Source organism: Lepisma saccharinum, chromosome 6 (genome assembly GCF_977018435.1).
Source record: "Lepisma saccharinum chromosome 6, izLepSacc3.1, whole genome shotgun sequence".
Taxonomy (NCBI): domain Eukaryota; kingdom Metazoa; phylum Arthropoda; class Insecta; order Zygentoma; family Lepismatidae; genus Lepisma; species Lepisma saccharinum.
The window spans coordinates 14,938,704-14,954,985 of NC_139234.1; the positions used below are offsets into that span (position 1 = coordinate 14,938,704).

General features: G+C 39.1%; 1 protein-coding gene across 8 annotated transcripts in view; it reads right to left on the reverse strand.

The window, feature by feature from the left end:
- Nucleotides 1-16,282, reverse strand: part of MED15 (mediator complex subunit 15) — a 93,968-nt gene that overhangs the window by 38,054 nt on the left and 39,632 nt on the right. For 4 of the 8 annotated variants that reach the window (XM_083123551.1, XM_083123553.1, XM_083123550.1 and 1 more), the window contains one exon: nucleotides 4,094-4,186. The exons of 2 other annotated variants lie outside the window; for them this stretch is intronic. In XM_083123551.1, the coding sequence (XP_082979677.1) occupies nucleotides 4,094-4,186 (93 nt within the window). Of the gene's footprint in view, nucleotides 1-4,093; nucleotides 4,187-10,896; nucleotides 11,021-16,282 lie in introns of those variants that run through there. 2 more of the 8 variants (XM_083123554.1, XM_083123557.1) reach the window with 2 other exon arrangements.

The window sequence follows — 16,282 nt, forward strand, 5'->3', positions numbered from 1 at the left end:
AACATTTTCCTAGTTGTTCCCGACTATGAACATTGAAAATGAAGTCAAAGGGGTTATTGCCCTTTACTCTTACGTCTATTGAAGATTTGCTGAAGTCCAAATTATCGGGGGGAGGAAATGCTGGAGTGCCTTCACAATGTGGCCACTCTAAGGCCATGATAAAATTCAAGTATAATTCCTAGTTTCAAAGATGAACTTTCCAAAAATTCAATGGTACAAGCAGATGTTTTCTCTACTTCAACCTTACGTATTACACCCTCTCACTACACACATACAAATATATTAAACATATTAACAATATGAAGTGTGTGTGTGATTCGAACACATCCAAAAACTCCAATTCAATAAACGGTACATATACGTATATACAGGGTCTGTCCAGGAAGTAATAAGACTGGCCCTGGTGTCGCATGCAGACTCACTTGGAGGGAAAACCGATGGTGGGGAAAGAAAGAGGGGAAGTTAAGCTTTTCAACGGCACCGAGTTCATTCTTCTCCGAGCAGTGAGAGCGACAGGACAGCCGGCGAACATAACCACTACCCGAGAGACGCATCATGGAAACAATGCAGAGAACATTGAGCAGCAGCATTACGGTGTCAAGTTTTGTGTGAAGCTCGGTAAATCTGGATCCAAGACGATGGAAATGTTGAAGACAGCCTACGGCAACGACTGTTTGTCCAGAGCCCAAGTTTTTAACTGGCATAAAGCCTTTAAAAACTAAAGGAAAGGTGTGTAGGATGAGCAGCGATCCTGGCACCCTTCGACGACGAAAACTGAAGAAAATGTGGATCGTGTGCGAAGTTGTTGAACACTGCCCGTCGCCTGAGTGTTCGTTTAATAGCAGACATGTTGGGAATTCCAAAAACCGAATCTCATGAGATTGTGACTGAGAAATTGCAGATGCGAAAGGTGTGTGCAAAACTGGTGCCGAAGGTTCTGAGATCGCAACGACATGGATGCTGCATCATGACAATGCATCCTCGTCCACCACATTCGTTGCTACAGAGTTTCTGACCGCAAAAGATATAGCAACGCTTTCACAGCCACCGTACAGCCCGAATCTCTCTCCGTGTGACTTTTTTCTCTTCCCCAAGAGTGTCTTGAAAGCACACCGATTTGCGACCATAGATGGCATTCAAGGGGCCGTGACACACAACTTGAACAGCATCCCGCAAAAGGAATTCCAGCAGGCATACAAAGAATGGCAAGATCGTTGGAAATGCTGTGTTACTGCGGAAGTGTCCTATTTTGAATTATTAAGAGTATTTGGAAGTATTGTAAATAAAATTGGGTTTTCTAGAACCAGTCTTATTACTTTCAGGACAGACCCTGTATTCAAAATATTTAATTTAAGGTGCAGAGTTTACATTTGCCATTTCACGTACTCAGACACGAAATACGACTACAACACAAGTCACAAATGTCATGGAACGTAAAAATGTACGAAAAATTGTTAATTGAATAAAAATTTCAAACTCACTAATCAACTTCCAAGATATTTTATCGTGCAATAATATTCAGTCTGTCAGTTAGACTGCTCTACAAAGAACACTAACAAAGCAAATGAATTGAGAGAATTCAGTTTTATTTTCCACATAGCTTTCTTTTCCTTCCTAAATAAAAAGAGAAGCTAAACTGTAAAAAAATTGCCAAAAATTGCCTCAGGGCATTTTTATAAATATGTATAAATGCAATGGAATCTGGATTAATAAAAGTAGCAATTTTTCATATCTACGGAGAAAAATTCACGCAGAATTCTCGGAGACAATAATTCACACATAATTCCTGGAATTCAAGGAATTCCCGGTGAGTAGCTACCCTGCTTCAAATACTTCCTGAATCGATCTGTGGAGAAACCTAAACAAAAAAACTCAGAACACACTTTTCACAGATGGAACATTATTTTGTGCCTTTTTAAAATAGCTTAGGCACTATAAACACTAACATTCAAAACACACGTGTGTTTCACACATACTAAAAAGTGTCCCTTTCTGTAATAATGGTACAACTATATAAAACTGTAAGAACAGAACAAGTTTTTCTTTTAGGCAATATATCTTGTTTCGTGGGCATTCCTTTCTAACGCTAAAGCATAACGTTAAAATAATCACAATGATGAAGTGATCACCTACTACAGGAATAAAACCCTTGTTAGTTTATTGAATAAAAATAATTCTTCACATCAAAAATGCTGCTTCAAAAACTACTAGTATATAATTCAACATCATACACACTAGATATGAGTTGTTGTTACAAATATACACATAGTGAAATTATACATGTAGATATATATATATATATACACACACACGCACACACACATACAGTAATTCCAATCTAAAAGAGGATAAATAAATAAAATAAACTTGGAAATGGCAAACAATTTAATATCTGTACATCTACAAAAAATCAAATCAAATAAAAATTCTTTCCATGCTTTACATCTTCTCATTATGAAATTGTAGAATAGAAAAACCAAGTGACAGAAGAAAAAGTAAGTGCAACAGATGAGCAGAGTGCACAATTTTTATATATATATTTTTTACAAACATAAGGTGCATGAATGACAAAAATGTGGTGCGAAATCTATCCAGTGTGTTTAATGTATTCTTGTGTTAAGTTCCATATCATGTAGAAGTAGAGCCTGTCCGATAACATAATTGTAATGTTGTACCCTTTTAATTAAGGTGTTCTGGTTTGGTACCTGGTGGAGGAACATAGTGGTCTGGATCAAACTTTTAAACTGTAGGTCTAGTTCTAATTTGCCTATGTGTGCACTGTGGACTTAAAACGAACTTCATGAAGTAGATGTACAGACTTGGCATGACTGATAATTATGCTTAGAGGTGCTTTTGTTGCCAAGTTTATTGAAGGCTGCTGTTATCTGGCTTCTAGACCACAATTAGCTACTTCTGTTTGAACAGTTCCACCAAGCTGCATCAACACTGAGACTCTGGATATCTACTGACAACTGGGGTCAGGATTGATCAGCCAAAGATTAGCAATAGGGTAGGAGAAGACCTATTCTTTTCATAACTAACATTAAACTTCATGGGATGATAGCCCGTTTGCTACCTCAGTGGGCAAGAACAGTGAGCCAAAAGTTCTGGTATACGAGCATGCTGAGCCACCAAAAGTTCCCGTATACAAGCATGCCGAGCCACTAAAAGTTCCGGCAGGTGAGCAGGCTGAGTCACCAAAGGTTCTTGTGGACAAGTATGCTGAGCCACCAAATGTTCGAGCGGATCAGCATGTTGAACTACCAAAGTTTTCTGGTTTACTTCACAGTCAGAGAATGGTATTCCTTTGTGTGTATTCTTTCTTTACTTTAGTCGAATCATTCATCCTTATCACCCAATGGATAAGGAGCACACAGTATATGGATACAATATCTCCTTGCGAGTAGCTTTCCGTTCACTGGCACATTGTGCATCAAGTCTCATTGCTGCTGCCTTTCTAGAGGGAAGACTGAGACTTATACAAGTCACCCGTAAATTGGACTCTCAATGCTGTGTTGATTACAAAACTTCACATCTTCATTGACATTGAATTCAGGATCGCTTGAAACTAATTTGTGTTTTTTTTTCACAGACAAGACTCAAACTTGGAACTTTTGGTGGTTAGATCTGAGTTGATCACTCAATGTTGCACAAATTGCCCACAATTGTATGCATTAGGTTGTGTCAGACATGGTAAGGAGAAAATTCACATTGTTAGGGACTTCTTTAAAATTTTGCTAAAATTTCTACAACTCGCACCTTATCGTGAAAAAGAACCCTCCAATGTACATTGCCTCTTGATTTTTACCATTACACGACTTGTCTGCCAAAAATGGGAATTTTAGGGTGAACAATTTTCTCCTGATGGTACACAATGTGAAACAGTGCAGTTGACTTCTTTATTGTTTTAATGTTAATACAATGTGGTTACATACACATTGGTGATACTTTAGTGACGTTTGACTTCTGAGGACAGGCAATATGGAACTTAACAGCAGACGAATACCTTAGGTGTTGCCTGAATGAGCCACTAGAATGGATGCTGGAGAAATGACATGCACACACAAATACAACTTCACAATGACATACACACCTTGCCGAGCGAGGGTCTGGAGCGCATTGATTGGGTCTGGCATACCCTGACCCACAGCCCCAGGCGTGCCCATGCCTGAAGCTTTCTTTGTATCTGAAATTAAAACCAGCATCTGTCAAAGCTTTTTTTCACAAGGCATGACTGTTGCACGCAAATATGGTTCCATGTGGATTTATCTTGAAAAACCTTCTCCTAGCTACACGTGAGGAACATCTTAGTTCTACCTTTTAAAACACTACAGGGAATAAAATTACACATGAAGGTAACTAGAATGTCATGATGGTAACAACAAAACACAGGTGTTGTTGCTTTATTTGCACAGGGTGATACATATTGTATCTACTAATTTCAGTCATATACCTGTCTTAACACAGGCATGTATGTGGAGGGACCTCCCATGCTGAAAGGCTCGTAATCAGTACACCATGGAATGTTGTTGGTTGGTTCATACACGAATCATGGCAGTGGAGGCATTCAGGAGATGGAGTGGCATGGCAGTGGAGGCATTCAGGAGATGGAGTGGCCATTGTGACTACAGTACAATGAAGAATGCATCTATCCATAATGGAGAGCCCATGGCAGTGTGCAAAATCGGAGGTTAGAGGAGAAACATCAGGATGGCAGGCAATGAGGAGTGAGTCTGCCCGAGTCTCCTGAATGGAACATGTTCGGATGAAAGCTTTCACTGTGATTCGGGTTCGAACTGGCCAATATAATCAATGGCAGAATGATGCAAGTCTTGCAGCTGTCTATTAAGGTAGATTCCAGGCCACATGCACCTGCATTTGGACAGGGTTATACACTGATATTGGTGGATACAACATGTTCATCCTGTATTACAGGGTGACTACTCTGAGACCGAGATAAAATTGAAATATAATTCCACTTTATGACGGTGAAATGTACTGTTTGGTAAATCTCTATTAACACTACGTAAGTTTATAGCTGTTTCCAGTGTATCCAAAAACTCTAGTGCAATATTGTAGTGCTTTCTAAAGTATACAATTTAAGGTGGACAAATAATACATCACACAATTGTGTAAACTCACTTGGAAAATAAATTTTGTTTAATTAGAAAGTGTCTAGGACTAACAAAATCCTATGCAGAAATTTTAACATCGCGATTAAAGCAGTGGAACCTATTGGATAACACCTGCAAGATATCCCTCCAAAGGAAGCGTCATGAAACTTTCTCACAATACTTCACTCTCACAGAAACAATATGCTATTGCCACAGTGTGGATGGCCTTTTCAAAGAAATAGGGTTTGAATATAACCCAAGGAACTGGCGGATCTTCATTGACAGCTCCTGCAGGAGTCTTAAAGCTGTCCTCCTTCACAATGGAAATGAGTAATCATCAATTCCAATCACTCATTTGACTCATGTAAAGGAAGATTACTCCAGTGTTCAACATCTTCTGCAGGTGGTAAGCTATGCTGAACATCAGTGGGAGGTAATCGGTGACTTTAAAATGATTGAATTTTTGATGGGCTTACAAGGGGGAAACACAAAGTATCCTTGTTTTCTCTGCCTTAGGGATACAGGTAGACATTTTGAGACTGTTGAGTGGCCTTTAAGGACGGAGTTAGAGATTGGACCGAAAAACATGAAGTGGGAACCCCTTCTCAAGCAGGAAAAGATCCTAATGCCTCCCCTGCATATTAAGCTTGGTCTCATCAAGCAATTTGTGAAAAGATTATTACATACAAATGTGGAAGCTTTCAAGACTGTTTTCCCCAAACTATCCGAGGCTAAGATATAGGGTGGAATTTTTGTGAGCCCTCAAGTGAAGAAACTTCTTAACGCTGACGACTTCATCAGAAAGCTTCGACCTGTTGAAAGAAATGCCTGGAATAGCTTCATGGACATAGTGAATGGTTTCCTGGGTAATCACAGGTTGGAAAATTACAGAGATGTAGTACAGGGTCTTCTGAATAACTAAAAAGCAATGGGATGCAGAATGTCTCTAAAGATGCATGTACTGCACTTACATCTAGATGTCTTCAAATCCCATATGGGTCAGAGGAACAGGGCGAAAGGTTCCATCAGGACTTACAATTGTTTGAAAGAAGGTACCAGGGATAGTATAATGAGCGGATGCTAGGCGATTACATCTGGGGACTGATCAGAGAAGTTGATGGACATCTCGATAGGAAAACAACACATTTTTAGAGACCTTATTATCTTTACATGGAATGTACAGGTCCTCATGTACTGTAGACCTTTCTTTATATTTCTTCACTCCATTTTGACATGTGTTCAAACTTGTTTATCAGTGTAAACCAGCTCTCATTGTCCCAAATACATGCATTTACTAAAAAATCAGAAAATCATTGTCATTTCATTAAAAACAATTTTCCACATGTAAAATTGTTTTTTTCTAGTGTTTTGTAGTAAACTGCATCAGAAACAGGAAAAAATTTCACTTAAACAAATTTTTGTTACATGGTGTAATGTTCACGTGAAATAAACAAAATCAAAAACAATTTAGCACAACCACTCCTGCTTATCACGGTTGCCACAAGCTTGTTATAGTAGAGTAACTTCTTTAAACAAATTACTGAAATTAGTTTTATAACACACAGTCTTTCAATGTACATCTGGTCACAAATTTGTTTCATAATGACAGTAATGTTTGCAGAAACTGATTACATGTGTGTGTTACAGATGTTTCATTACACATGTATGATCAATTTCTACAAAAATTAATATCAAACAGAAAAACAGAACGTATTTCAGAAAACAGGTGTCATTCAAAAATTATTCTGCTAAGAGTAAAATTATAAGATCGAGTGGATCTTTGATGTTCTATCATGATGACTGCAAGCCCAGTTAAATACTCACAGAAAACAAGTACAAGGCTTTTGTCAGGTTGATTTCTCAACAATGAACTTTCCTACATAAAGGCAGCAATATTGTGCTTTTCAGCAGCCAATTTTACAAAGCTATATATTTAGAAAACTTATATTTCTTCCAACACATTTAACTAATTGCAACAATGAGGATGAATAATAATTAGATAAAATTGAAGACCTCACAAAGAAACACCCTTGATTACACTTGAACCTGGAACCTTTCAAGAGAGACTGTGAATTGATGGCTCAATGCTCCTGTTCAATAAGGCACCTAGAGAACTGATAAATAAAGAAACAAAATGATATACATGCACAAAAGAAGGACTGATAGTAAAATTATACGAAAATAAACAAAATAGAAAAAAAAAGTGTATTTCTTGTAGGTGAGTACAAATACAGATAAATATGTTAATGAATGCAGACTATGAAGAAGTGGAAGGAGTACCAATGAGAAAAATTAAACAAACACAATTAGCTGGATTTTATATGCAATGTAAAGGACTACTTTTGAAAATGAGATTTCTTGACATCCCGTCACATTTTGTCATTTGGTTAATTGCAACAATGACAGGTGAAACTGACAAAGGGCCTCTCACCAACAACTCGATGCCCTAGGGACATTAAGGTGGCTATGATTTGCTAAAGATATAACTTTATTAAAATGATTATTGTAGAGGAAGAAGAGACAAGAATTGTTCTACAAACTTTCCTCCCCCCCCCAACACACACACACACACAAATAAACTTGAGGATGTCAAGATGTATTTACATTCACATAGTCCAGTATTATTCCCTGCAATGTTCTATCAGATAGGACTGGCATATGTTCCAGTGTATTTCTTGCATTAATGTCCAAAGAACATGTTGAAGTGTTAAAAAAACTTAAGAGATGAGAGGAGAAGGTTACTTAATACTGAACCTGGGCCTCCCGGATGTTGTAGTAGTATAGTAGTAACATTGTTAACCTTGTAATCAAGAGGTCCCAGATTTGTTCTCCAGTGGAGGCACATAGTTGTTCCGTTCACACTTTAAACTGTAGGTCCAGTTAGTTAGGAAGGATTGATATTTGAAATGGGTAATAATAAGGCATGGTCTAAGTTGCCGTATGCCAGAACCAACATATTTTTGCCAATTTTGTGGCCGCTAATACAGGCCATTGAGAGAGGGCATGTAAATGTCACACTGGCAATAAGGTAAAACATTAAAAACATATTATAAATAATGCATAAACAGGATGTCACTTCATCATGTGATTATTTCCACATTTTCCCATGAAATATAGATATTAAAAATCATACAATCTACATGTATTGAAATGAGCAATAGGGTGTGTATATATAGTATACAATCAAGCATACAAACACTTAATTTGTATATTTCTTATCAAATTGGAACAATAATAATTGTAGTAATAACCTACAAAGTTGCGATTGTACACAGGCTCTAAATTAGTACATTCAAGATCGCTACAGCTGATATTTCTGCTCAAAAATTAAATGAATCAACAAACAAACCAAGCCTACATGATAGAATCTTTGTAAAATGTCCTTGCATGCTTGTAGTATACTACGTCTTTACCTGCCTGTCAATTCGAAAACAAAAAGATTGATATAGACATACTGCATATAAAACACATATCAGCTGACATGAACTTTCAAAATCTGTGATTAGATTTTAGCTAACGTCAGCACTTATTACGTTTTGGCTCATTTCTTAGTAATGTGTTGGAAGGGAGCCAATTTGCAGCATACTAAGTGATTTCATAGTGGGCACGTTAAAAGGAGTTTTAACATTGAATAGGTAGGTAATGTTCCCTGTGCATATAGCACCCTGCCATGAAGGACTTCTGAAGGATAATCTGCTTTTCTATTATTATTTAATTTATCAGCAACAGAACCTTCTTGTGGATTCCATGTACTTTTGAATTTATTTACTTGATCATTTACTTGTTCATATCAACTAAACAGTAGGTAATGTCCAGTTATTTCCACATTGCAAATTTAATTGGTTTTTCTATCAATTTCAAAGGACCACTGCCTACATTAAAAGCGGAAGAAAGAAGGAAATACGCAATACTATCAAGGAAATGTAAAAAAAGAATTATGTCACCTGAACATTTTTCATATTTGATAATGTTTTATTACTACTGAAACCCTTGCAAGTAGCTCACTCCGAACAATGAACAAAAATTTATAGCTGTGCATCAACTAAAGTGGCACTCTTTTAGCAACTTGTATGTACTTAGGTTATTTAGTCCCGCTTTCCTGTAAAATTTGGTTGATCAAGACTGGTGATTAGATGAAAAGGCACTCACAAACAGTGGCACAGGAATCTTTTCGATTTGGGGATACAAATCTTAACCTCCATATATATTAATTTGTGTGTGTGTCTAGTATGTATGTAAACACTGGCCATTCCTTTTGGAATAGCTCTCAATTGTTAAAATAAAATTTGCATAATCTTGTACTGCCAAAATAAAAAGAAATACTCACAAAAAAATAACTTTTAACAAATTTCATGATTATCTTCAAAACAGTTATTAATAGGTTTAAAAAACCTTGCACAATTCAGGAACAGGTAAGCTCTGGGATTCATTCCATCCTTTGACACTCATTCAAACGGTTATCTCCTTGTAAAGCTTTCCAAGCGCACTGATGAAGTAATTGGTACCACAATGTAGTACAATTGGTTATTGGTGGTTTTGATTCTTTTGGATAGGGATATATTGTAAACAAAATATACTCTCTGTGTTTGGAAGACACAAATAAGATTCGTCCAACTGCAGTCTTTCGCCTGTCAAATTATTCGTGGGGGTTATAATTTGCATGAAAGGATTTAGAGAGTACTGTCAAAAATTTTGATGGTACAATGGGATGCATAAGTATTTCCAATCAAATTGTCCATGTTTTTTCTCCTTTTTTCCCCATGAGATCTTCAACTGAAAGAAAACGAATCAAGATGCTGACCACCTCTGCAGCAGCATGCGTAAAAAACATCATTACAAACACATAGGATACAATAATAATAAAATAGTCATGGACAATTTGCCGCGCACTACATGTGCATCCCACAGTACACCCAACGGCAAAAGAAATGGTTGCGAATTGTCCATGACCATTTTCGTTCAGTCGATTTTCGCATTGTGACGATGGTGATTTGAAATAAAAACGTCAATAAGCAGATGTCAACAACATCAGCAGAATTCATTTTCTTAAAATAACACAGGAAGTAGAATAAAAAAAAGAATGAAAATGGATATAATTTGCCTACTGTTATCTTTGCCGTTGGCTGTACAATGTATCCCTCCCCCCTATCTTAGTTCCTGTGCCACTATTTACAAAATACCACCCTGGTCGAAATTCGAACCCGGATACTTCGGTGGCGAGATCGAAAACCGACCACTTTGCGTGCTCAGAGACAGAGCCCTCTAGTAAGGGTGAGAGTTATTGCACCTGTTCCTAGCGCTTTCTTACATGTTCGTCACCTGGTTAGGGATGTAAACATACCACACGCGTTACTCTCAACCAGATTTCAATCTACAATACTGGTTACGAAACACACGGGGGGGGGGGGGGGTTACGAGAAAACAGCACTAGGCCGGAAACATATGATAAGTCATGTCCAAGTTATGCATCATTTTCACCAGATTCGCTTTAAGACAAACTTGCGTAACGTCGACTGACCAATTACGATATAATAAACAAACTATCCTCAGCTTTGTCGGGAGGCACATGCGGCAAGAAAGCGGGGAGAGAGGCACACACATATGCTTGAACGACGATGTTGTAACCTAATTACGCTTGCGAGATCTTTTGACAGCGAAACCACGTGATCGACTGACAAAAGACAACACAGACGAATGACGAGCAATTGCGTAAGTTCACTTGTGGTAAAAAGTTTCGCTGGATACGAGGTAAATTACTGGTGCTTGGTTTTCGGCTACTTACAAGGTCCCAGGAAGTACATTCTAAGGTGGTGTCGCTGACTTCTCCTCCATGTCCACTGCTCCGATTTTTCGTCCGTCTTCTTCCTTCTTGCACGACGATCGATGGTATTGCACTGCGCACGAGCTTCCTCTACACCAATGACGTCGTATTGTTTACAATGATGGCGAGTGTTGCCAATCAACTACTCTTTCTCCACACTTTTGATCCTTACCCGACACTCCCCAAAACTACATTCGTTCTGAAAACTGTTGCTGAGGGAGGTAGTTGCGTGTTTCTTGTGCGATGTTCGCCTGTTGATGTCTCACATGAAAACAAATTTCAGATACTTTCTTTAAAAAGATTACCGGAAGTGTCCACAAAGTGAAACTTTCGGACTCATTTCTTTGCGAGACTACTGCTTTGGCGCAGTACTCTCCGGCTTGGCAAAGACGTGACAGAGTGTTTAGAAAATATATTGAGTACGTTAGCACTGAGGCTATCTGGAGAGGGAAAGTTCCTTGGCAAAACACCCCTTCCCTGCTCGGTGTTGCGTAACTCCACGGCGATGGTCAAAATTTTTCTCGAAGAATTTGTTGTGAAGTTCGCCGTGGAGATAGGCAACACACATGACGCCATTCAACGAAGTTATGCCTGAATCACACGAGGCTAGATTTTCTGCTGAATTTTCCAGTTGGACTTGGGACTAGTTGTGTAGTACTTGCTCATCTGCTAGTTTTCGCCTCTCACGATACTCGTTACCGTACTTGTCGGTATACTTTTGTTCCCACAAGGCATTGCGCACAGCAGACAAGCTAAAAAGATGAACTAGCCACTTGAGGAAGAACGTCGTAGAAGAATAGCCACTGCCGTTAATATTTAATTTTTCGAAAGAAAATATGGATTCAAGGTATACTCAACAAGCTTTTTAATGAACTCTGATATATCAAATCATACACGAGATTCGCAGGATTCATTTTAAAAAAAAAAAAGTCAGTGGCGAAGCGTGACATTTTTACGTAGTCATCGCAAGACTTGCCAAACGTCAGGGTCACTCTTTCAACCCGGGAAGGGGAAGGGGAAGGGGGAGGTGGCATTCCTACATTGATAATGATGATAACAGTGTTCGTACATGACGTGTGAAGTAGAGATGGCTAAATCTATTCTTAAAAAAAATAAAAAAATATTAAAAAATAAAAAAAATTGTTAAACTTCTCTCTCCGAAATTTGGATTGCTTCCGAAATCCGGGTAGTAGAATTTTTGAATAGAAATTTTTAGATTTTCCGGAATCCTGATATTTTTGCCCATCCCTGGTGTGAAAGTAAGATATGTTAGGGAAAAGGTTCTGTTTGAGTAAGTATCTATCACCTCGAGAACAAAAATCTTGATCAATCTTGTCATTTGTAAGCATAATAAACACAAAACAGCAGCAGGAAGTACTTCGTGTTTTGTAAACCAAGAACATTTTCCCCCAAAAAATCGATACTTGAACCGCAGGATCCAAAAAAATTAAAAGACGAATTACTATGAAGAAAATAGAATGAATCCAGAACTGCTTTCTTTTTTCAGTTCTTTCTAGCACTAACCGTGGGGAAATTTATGCTTTTGATTACTTATATTTTTTCTATGCATCATTACTTTCATCATGTATTCTGTGCAAGTTACGTTGCGATGCCCTTCAATATGTTTTCTTTCTCTTAAAAAAACAAGAGCGTTGCATGCTTTACAGTGCTGGACATTCTGAGAAGTTTCATCTTGATGTCACAGAAACCCTGCCGTGTTTGTAAACAAGGAGGCTGAAAAAAAAGGTATCTTCAAAAGCGGGGGAAAAGCGGTCGAAGGACCTTGGATTCGCAGAACTGATGCGATGAGCTGGCCCGCCTGACACCATTGAACTCAACGGAAACGCAGCGGGACGATTGGGCACGGGGGGGGGGGGGGGGTGTAGAACTGGGCTCTCCTTTCGATGTGCTAAACTTAGCAAATCTCTTGCGTATTTCTAGCTGTTTAATGGTGTTACTTGACTAATTTCGCTCAAATATGCGAATATTCTGATTTATTTTTTCTTCTTCCCTAAAATATTTAAAAAGCAATATTTTTATTTTGCTTTGTAATCGCCGCATCTCCCGATGACCGGACGTCTCGCCTCTGATGTCAAACATTTAATATATTGGTAATAATAAGGATTTTCATTATCGGCTAATCACATCTGTCCTCTACAAGTCGCATGGCTTTGGATAAATTCCTAAACATCAATGCACCTCATCTGTTTTTCTTCATCAAGCAGCGAACGAAAACAATGAACATTCGGAAACCACAGAAAAAAACCCCTCTTCTTCTTTACCAAACTCACAGATTATCTTCATATGACCAAACTTTCGCTCTGACTAGCAGCCATAATTTCCAGCCAGGTAAGTCATTCCTACTGGAAATCCAGTTCCTTGTGATTCGGCTTTGTGTTTTAGGCTCTAGGTGTCGTGGTTTTTATTGCAGACGACTGTATACCGCGTTTGTTACAACCTGTCCCGGTTCCCGCGCTAGGCGATCGCTGGCTTTTCTCCGTGCTGGGGAAAGTCAAAGCCAGGCAGCCAATTAAAATACGCAACGTCGGAACAGCGCCTACGTAAGCGCCTCTCTTCTGGCTTCCATTCGCTCCTCGCTGCCCAGCAGACGATATTTTCCTCGTTTCTCATTGGCACCGAAACTGTCGAGCGATCCTTAGCGCGGGAAACGGGACAGGTTCTACCAAACGCGGTATAGTCACGGACACTTCTGGGCTGTAACGGCAGCAATGAAAATCAAGTGTTGTTACAACCCAGATATTTCCGTGACTGTACGACTCTGGAGGTGAGTCTCGCATGGCCATAGTTGATGTGATGTAATCAGCAACAAGTTCCGGCCGCCTTTACCCCTCAAGTATCCACTGATTAGAGACTACATGGACCTCACGGTCATTTAGGAAGAATATATCCCGCTCTAGATCATCAGAGAATCGATCCCGGGTCTCCGTAGTCAGACTCCGCTCTGACTGGACCAAAGTGGCTCTCTTCTTCGTGTTATATGAAATTATATGACTGGATTTATTTTACTTTGCTTTATTGCCACTTTTGGCTATCGCGGCGATGAGAATGGTGATTAGACGAAACGAATGAAGGGACAATCACAATAGCCATAACACAAAGCCGTTAGAACCCAGAAGTGCACGAGAATGTACAGTCGCCCGCAAAAGAAAACCAAGACACCTAGATCCTAAAACACTAAAGTCCGAATCACACCGAACTGCAGCAATGCACAAGTTGGCGCTGGACTGGCTTACCTGGCTAGAAATGACGGTAAAGCACACTGGTTGTGGATCAAAGCGCCAGAGCAACATTCGCCTGTACGGATGCAGTATCGAATGTGTATTATGTGGATTGACATTTGAGTGTCTTTTCCAACAAGATCATCCCTTGAAATGTGAACTGTTTAACTGAGCAGCAGCCTCTTCGGTTCGCTGCAAGTAAATAACAACGCGCCTAGTGAATTATCTTGAACGATAGTTTGCAACACTGACGAAGCATGCGCATGAATGAACTTTACTCGCTCGCACCACGAGGACCCCGCAACCGATTGGCCTTGTTCCCGATAGATAAGGCTCCTCCCCCTCCGAGAGAAGATCACGTCACAAAGGCAAAAATTCCCCTCCCCTCCGGCCCTTTCTTTCAAAGTTACCGTGACTTACTTCCGCACGCGAAATGAGGGAACGGGAGGGGGAATCCCACAACGTCTTCCTCGGATTAATTTTACACGGTAACTTTCCGCACAGCCATTCGCGGCAAGGGAGGTAAAATCAATTTCTCCCTTGCTCCAGAGCAGCGGCCGTCCGAGTTGCAGAACTGAAACTGAAGAAGCCCTTTGCCCCCAGAGCTATCCTTTGGACAGCCTTTCTGACCGCTATATTACAGTGCCGTGTCCAAGAAGGGCATTGGTTAAGCTATAACCCCGCCCCTAGTCTGGGCCATCACCCTTTCCCCCCAAAAAATGGAACGTGGAATGCATGAAAATGATAAAATAGAGGCCTCAGCATGTGTATGTATAGGTATGTATGCATATATATATATGTAAACAATTCTCACTTTGCGGTTATATTCCCCCCAGTATGAAAATCATGGATATGGCAAAGGTAAATTTCCCCATGCACATACAGGTGCCTACTCTAGTACCATGATAAAAATCAAGTGTAATTCCCGTTTTTCAAGGCGAACTTTAAAAAATCCAAGTGTGCAAGCAGATGTTTCTCTATTTCAAACTTAGGTATTATCGTTTCTCACCCCCCACACAAATATATTATTAATATCGTTTCTCACCCCCCACACAAATATATTATTAATACTATAAAGGGTCTGTGCGATTCCATGTATCCAAAAAAATCCAATTCAATTTAATGGCATATATTTAAGGTGCAGAGTTTACATTTTCCATTTCACATACTCAGACTACAAATAAATCTTCAGACACAAGTCACAAATGTTACGGGATTAGTATCTACGAAAACTGTTTAATTGTATAAGAATTTCAAATTTACCTAATCGACTTCAAGATATTTTATCTTGCAATAATCTTCCGTCTGTCAGATACAATTGTCAATTGTTCTGCAAAGGACACTAACAAAGCAAACGGATTGAGACAATTCACTTTTATTTTCCACTTATTTTCACTTTATTTTCTTCCTTCCTCGATAAAAAATAAAAGTTAAACTGAAAAACTTGCCTCAGGGCAATAATAAATATGTATAAATTAAATTGAATTGGGATTTAATAAAGTTGCAACTTTTCACGTCTACGGAAAACAGTTCAAGCAGAATTCACGCATAATTCCCGGTGAGTTGCCACCCTGATATAGTACCATGTCATGAAGGTGCATTTAGGGGATGTAGGGGTAGGGCCCCACGTATTCTCGATCCAGACCATTTTGGATGTGATTTGATCAACACCATGCTCCGATGCTCCACAGATGCCGGGGATAGAGTATAGCTTTCGAACACAATGTTTATGAAAAACTCTCGTGATTGATGCAAAATATACTACTTTTGTATCAAGATTGCATTTGTTTTTGTCTTTTTTACCTTTTCTAAACGCTGATGTTTAACAGAAAACGAGAGTTCTTGCAAATAGGGATGCTTTATGCTCGATACGAAGGGCTTGATTGAAAATTACCCATATCCTTCAAAACAGCATTGTAAATTAATGTTAGATGTCTACGTACGCTATGTAAACTGTAAGGCAATGTAATGTACGTATATGCAATGCATGCAGGACTAGACTTACAGACTACGGCACATCACTCTTCAGCGTCAGAGCTTCCCTGTGCCGTTGAAGTCGTCCGAATGTCACCCGGCGCACAATACGCAGACGGCGGAAACCAGCCAAA